General features: G+C 43.2%; 1 protein-coding gene across 1 annotated transcript; it reads left to right on the top strand.

Annotated features, from left to right (window-relative positions):
- Positions 1 to 896: 896 nt before the first annotated feature.
- Positions 897 to 6,354, top strand: LOC306764905 (uncharacterized protein; the record flags this gene model as incomplete). Its single annotated transcript, XM_079252203.1, has 7 exons — positions 897 to 1,298; positions 2,648 to 2,709; positions 2,799 to 2,855; positions 3,020 to 3,772; positions 3,941 to 4,008; positions 5,788 to 5,885; positions 5,997 to 6,354. The coding sequence occupies exons 4-7, from the start codon at positions 3,694 to 3,696 to the stop codon at positions 6,352 to 6,354; spliced, it is 603 nt and encodes a 200-aa protein (XP_079108329.1). The 5' UTR covers positions 897 to 1,298; positions 2,648 to 2,709; positions 2,799 to 2,855; positions 3,020 to 3,693.
- Positions 6,355 to 6,639: the final 285 nt, after the last annotated feature.

Below are 6,639 nucleotides of genomic sequence, written 5' to 3'. Positions count from 1 at the left end.
GCAATGCTCAGAATGGCTGACCTGGATTCCATGGTTGCCATGGTTATTCCTTAGGTGCATTATTTAAAAAAAATTAAAAAAAAATTAAAAAAAAATTCCCAGACAAAACAGATTTTCAAAAAAGTCTCATTTCATTTGAACAAGTCCTCTCTGAAGACAAGTTGTTTCATCCTGAGTTTGTCAAGACGAAAATCACAGCATCAAACATGGAAAAAGTAAGGTTTGGCCTTAATTCAACTCTGTAGGTCATCATTTAAGACCCAACATCCACTTTTAGGTCACAAAGTAGACTGAAGAGTGTAAGTCTGTATGTAACTCATTTAGAGGAGAAATTGTGAATTTGAGAACTAAAGTTTCACAGTTTGTGCTTTTAGTAATACAGTTTTGTTCATTTCAGGAGCAATGAATTACTTATAAGTGATTTGGTTTAAGGGGGTTGTGGGAACGGTTTGGGAAAGTGTGAATGTTTTCCTTCAATCTGTTCTGCTTGATGAAGAATATGCTTTTGATGTGCAAAACTTTGATTTTATCTGTGTAGCCCTGTAGTAATTAGGGGCTAAAGTAAAACCTATTTGAGTTTATTTAGTCACTATAGCATCATAAAGTAAACATTTATTTACTTTTTATTGCTTTATTTGTAAAAAGACACAAATGCATTTGTTATAAATGTCTTTCATTGTTGTTATTTTATTCAGGCATGAAGAGTTAAGAATATTATTTAGTTAAAATAATAATTTTTAATTTGTATTTAGTCTGGTGTCACTTCCGGGTTGTTTTCCTCATCCGTAATTCTATTGGTTCGGGGATGTAGTCACTCACCTTTGTGCCTTTTGATTGGTGAACAAAGTGAGAGGGCGGGACTAACAATGAGAGCGAAGGGTGAGGGTGGAGGAGAGACCGGACTTGTGAAAGAGACATGAGGGAAGAAGAAAGTTTGCCGCGTGGAGTTTAACGCGGTACAAAGAGCATTCTTGCTTAAAGTGTGCGAGAGGGAGAAAAAAGGACTGAAGCTCGTACGTTTTACGAGTGGGAAGACGTGGATTCAGACTCGAAGCAGCGCGAGGACGTTCGGGAAAGGAGTCTCAAGCATATGATGTCTATGGTCTCAAGGAGAAAAAAAGGCGCGCGGGAAGGCAGTTAATGGCGGACAACGCAACCCGCCTGACGTCGCAGGGATTCGCCATTCCACGGTCGGACGTTTCAACGCTCTCAATGTTTTGCAAGGAATATTTCAACGCACTCAATGTTTTGCAAGACTTACAGGCCTGCAACGTGTTTTTTCCTGAGACTTCGGATCCGTGAGTTCAGTACCAGCGCGCGTGTGTGTGTGGACCCACAACTGTTAAATAAGAGTCTGTTAAATTGGTTTGATGTGGTTTAACGTTTGTTTATATTTGCATGTGTAAGACTGTGAATACTGATGGTATTGATGCGGTTACACAGAAATAAGAAACCAGTGAGTTAAAGACACTTTATTGTGCAGATTGTAGGTTTTAAATCAGCTCAAATATTTGGTTTATTTGGTTTATTTTCTGGTTAAATTTTTATCTTTACTAGCTCGGCCTACTGTTCCTGTCGACAAAATTGGGTTGTTGTTCAATAAAGTCCAGGCAGTTTGTTCAACTTTAAATAATCTCCGGGTCATATCTGTGCGAGAAACACTTTAGTATAACCTTAGTTTACTTTTAAGTTTGGAATAATCCACTTTCAGGTGCACCTTCGTGGTATCCACCTTTATTTAAAACGAACCCAAGCACCCGCTACTCCCATAGGCAAGAGAGACTGGACGGGTGCTACATCTGTAATTATTATAAAATGTCTAGATATATCTAAAATGAAATGTTTTATGTTTGTTTACTTTTGAAATAACTGGAATTTGGAAACACAATGGAAACTCTTTCAAGTTGTTTCCAACAACACGGGGAACAACTTGAAAAGCTGTTCACCCACCTGCGTCCAAGTCTGCAAATTAAGTGCACATGTTCAAAGCCACTGGCTAACACAGATGTTCCCATAGACATTGTCAGGACAAAACAACTAAACAATAATAAAAAATAAAAAAAACAAAAAAAAAAACCACGCAGAATATTTAAAATTTGGCATAAAAAATTTCCAGTTTAAATGATGTGGTGGGATGATTGATCCAGACATGCATTGATACTCTAAATATACACTGGATACTTAGAATCATACTGGAAAAGACTGGATACGGATCTTGGATCTGCCTCCCTGGTAAAGTGAGGAGGAAGAAGGGAAGAATTTTCCAGGTCGAGAAGGAAGTCTGGGCTTCCCTGCTTGACCCGACCCGGATAAGAAAGGTTCTGAAAGTTGTCCAGTAAGAGAGGTGGTGACATACTTGTACATGGTATACTGCATATGTCATATACTGATGTCCATAAATAAATGTCATACTCATAAAAACCTGGTTTATCTACTCGATAAAAACAAACAATGAGACCAGATAAACAGAGGATTTCTTTAGAAAGATAAATGTTATGAAGCCATGATGTGAAAAGAATGATCTAATAACTGATCAGGTGTGAACATGTGTCCTGTTGCTAACTCTTTCCTGACACTGCTTTATGTTGTGTGACCTGGTGAGCAGCTTGTTTTTTCACACCTGTCCTGTGTGTATTTGTGTCAACAGGCGAGCTTTCCCCCTGTTCTTTGGCTCCCTACAGGCCAGGTCCTGGTCCCTTTTGGATGCCTGTAAGTAAGCATCAGCAGCTGAGCTTCTCTTTGGATGTCCACACACTGTCTTCCTGCTGTAAAATGTGTGTGTGTGTGTGTGTCTGCAGGACGCCGGTGCACAGCGCCTACCCCGCTGCATCAACCCAGAGCGCCTGCTGCTCAAAGTAAGTTCCTCTGGATACTTTCACTTCTCTTCCCTCCTGATCTGTGCCACTTGATCAGGTCTCTGCCTTAAAGTCTCAATATTTCTTTTTAAACTACTTTTTGTGTTAAAGCAAGTTGCCATGGGAACACATAAGCTCTGATTGTTTTTGTTTCATGGCTGCAGGAAGAGGAAACGCAATGACGACAGCGAGCGGCCGCACGCCAAGAGGCCTCCCAACCCTTCATACTCTTCTTGAAGGAGCAGAGGGCGTGTGTGGTGGCTGAGCTTAGCGTCACCAGGAGCGTGGCCGTGAACGCCATCTTGGGGAAGAGAGTAAGTAAATGCAAGACCAGATTAAAAGTGCACAGGCCCCTGGGCCCAGAATGTTCCAGGGACCCCCTTCCCCACCGCAACATTGTGAAAAGTGAGAATGATACACTGTGAAAAACATGTCTAACGTCTCTCAGCCAATGGTACCAATGGCAACAGACTAGACACTGTGATGTTTCTATCTGGCTTGTCCAAAATGCTGGTGTTGGCCCTTCATTGGCCCCACATGGGCACCAAGTGGGCGTGGGTCCCTGGGCCTTGAGCAAATGTGATCCTTCCAGAATCCCATCTTGATGCTGATTTCTGATCTGAGAGACTGACTGTTTTGTGGAGTGTCCACAGTGGAGGTCCTTGTCGACTGAGCAGCAGGCCAAGCACTTCCTAGAGGCCGATGCAGCAAGGCTCCGCCTTGAGGAGCACCACCCCAAGCAGTCCAGCAGGGACAGTCATGATCACCTCACTGCACTTATGCAGATGAGGAAGTGACAGCCAAGATTTATGTCAGATGGTATCAGAGGAATGGTCTGATGTGTCTTTTCCTGGGTTTTCAGGGCCAGAAGAAGAAGAGGAGGCGCCAGATGAGCACAGCTCCCTCCAGCTCTGGAGGTAACACAAGAAGATTTCAGAATGTTTTTTTTAGCACCGTGGAGGAGAAACCAGCTGAGTCAGACTTTAGGATGAGGTTCCCGGTCTGGGCTGGAACTGAATCTCGCTGCATCTCCTCCTGATGGTGTCTCAGACGGCTGACGGTGGTTTTGTCCATTTATGTTGCAGCCTCCTCTTCTCAGCCTGTTGTGGGTCAGCAGGGGTCCGCTGCCCTTGACCTGCCTCTGTCGCCAGAGGTAAGCCCCACCTCCTGCTGGGTCTTGCTGGGTTCTCCACTCATGCACCACCTTGAGCCCAGAAAGTCTCCATCTGTTTACTATAGGTTTTAAGGATTTTTTTTTAGGTTGATCTGTAAGTTTCTGCGAGTTTCTAGCAAGCTTGGAGTCATTCTGGGCCAGGATTTATCCTTTAGTTGTCACATCAAACACATCTCAAGAGTAGCTTTATGTCAATTCCATAATGTCACCACAAATCCTGTCTGGAAGTGATGCTGAATATCTGGTCCACACATTTCATCCTATCTGGTGTAAAACCATCTGACCTGGATCCCCAAACTCCCCTTTAATCCTTCCAATGATCCAAAATGCTGCTGCATGATTACTGAAAAGAGACCAGATTTCTCCTGAAAGGCACCAAACTCAAAGGATGAACCAGTGTTTTGTCAACACAACATTAAACTTAAAGAATTCATTTGAAATTGAATCTCCAGGCTCCGTGTGAATCACCGGCCAAAACAATATTATTCATTCTGATTTTTTTGTTATTTATAAAAAAAAAAAAAATTGAACAAATAGTCTTATAAACTAACAAGGTGATTCCCAAAGAGTTTTTAGCAGAAAACCTGACATATCGCAGCATGGGATCCACCGAGCTCCTGGTTCAGATGCGTGAACTTCTCCACTTCTTTCATTCTCAACTGCTCCAGTTTGACAAGTTGTGTTGTGTTCATCAGATGTGAAACAAAATCAACTGGATTTTTATTCCTTGCTGTCTGAAGATCTTTCACCTTCATCTGAAGGTCTTCATTTCTAACAAGTTGGATGGTTGAAGGGACTTTCTCACAGTAAGGATTGTTTGGTCACATGGTGTCACTGACTCACCTGAGCAATCTGTTGGTTCTTCACGCCACTATCACCTGTGGATTGTTAACTCACCTGAGCAGTAATGCTTCTATCTCCAGGTCCAGTGTGTGTATGGATGTGAACCTCCTGATGAAGAGTCAAGGCTGCATTGTAGGGGCTGGAAGATGATACCTGAGACCACCTGCTTTGTTCACACACACTTTGTCTTGTTTAAAAAGATGGCTCTCTTCACTCCTCTCTTTGCCTGTTTTCCGTTCATGCTGTGGACAAGATCGCCCTCAAAGAATGTCCAGAATGTGGAGCCGTTCTCCTGGGTTGAGTCATGTCCACACTATGTACCAAGAAGTTCACATCCATACACACACTGGACCTGGAGATAGAAACATTTCTACTCCGGCAGGTGAACAATCCACAGGGAATGGTGACATGAAAAAGGGGCACTATGTGACCCAACTGTTCCTTCAACACTTATAAGCTGAAAGTTTCCACCAACTGCTTAGAAGAGAAGAAGACTTTCAGATGAAGGTGAAACATCTTCAGGAAACAAGAAACAAAAGTCCAGTTGACTTTATCCCAGATCTGATGAGTGGCGTGATCTGGGCGACTGAGAAACTACAGCAGCACAGCTTGTCACATCTCAGCATGGAGGACAGAGTGTCCTCCACTAAACTGGAGCAGTTGAGAGTAAAAGGAGTGGAGAAGTTCCCGTCGAAGAAGCAGTCATCCTTCTGAAAGCTATCTACAGCGAATGCGATCCAGCAAGGAGCTGCTGAAACGTGGATAGAAGTTTGAGGTGTGCCGGATGACGGCAGAACTGGACTGAGAGTCATGCTGGGCCTCAACAACATTAAAGAAATGTGGGATCACATTTGTAGAGAACCACCGACACACTGCTGCCCTTCTACGACTGGTTCCATCTTTGTTTCATTTCAGCTCGAAGTCAGGAAGTTCATCAGAGAGATGATGGTGATTCTAATGGAAGAGTTCCTCCTCAGAGACCATCATGATGGAGGTGCTGAGCTGAGACATGGGTGTGTTTTTTAGAAGATGAAGAAACCAGATTGATCTAAACTCTGTTCTCAACCCAAATTAAGCTTTTTGTTTCTGAACGCAAGTTTTTTTTCTTACCGTTTTTCCTCCAGCTTCGTCTGGACTTCACAGACATTCAGAACAAGCAGAAGATCAAGAGCCATTCCTCCACCGCCGTGCATCCCAGTATTCCTGCTTCCATCCCTCCACCGCCGTGCATCCCAGTATTCCTGCTTCCATCCCTCCACCGCCGTGCATCCCAGTATTCCTGCTTCCATCCCTCCACCGCCGTGCATCCCAGTATTCCTGCTTCCATCCCTCCACCGCCGTGCATCCCAGTATTCCTGCTTCCATTCCTCCACCTCCACGCTCAGCTTACGACACCGCCTCATCCTTCCTCCGACTGGAAACACTCCCTCACATCAGCCTTTTCACCGTGCTTTAAGCTCAAACTCTGTTCTGATGGAATAAAACTTCCTGACTTGTTAAAGCTGTTGTGATCATTCCACAAGTATCATAATGACAGACAAACCTGAATAGCTGATATTTTCATAACTTTATGGGATTTTAATGAATTTAAAGCTGCCTGAAGAAAATTTTCTGAGGTTATAAAATCTGAAAGTGAGGATTAATTGTCGGCGCTTTTGGTCTGAAACAAGTCTGTAAAGCAGAACATGTTAGATCTTCAGATACAACTATTGACCGCTATTTCCACGACAGCTAGGATGAAAACAAATAAAATGTTTCCAATCATCG

The sequence above is a fragment of the Telmatherina bonti genome, assembly GCF_933228915.1.
Source record: "Telmatherina bonti genome assembly, chromosome: 2".
Lineage (NCBI taxonomy): Eukaryota > Metazoa > Chordata > Actinopteri > Atheriniformes > Telmatherinidae > Telmatherina > Telmatherina bonti.
This window is presented reverse-complemented; position numbering and strand designations above follow the sequence as displayed.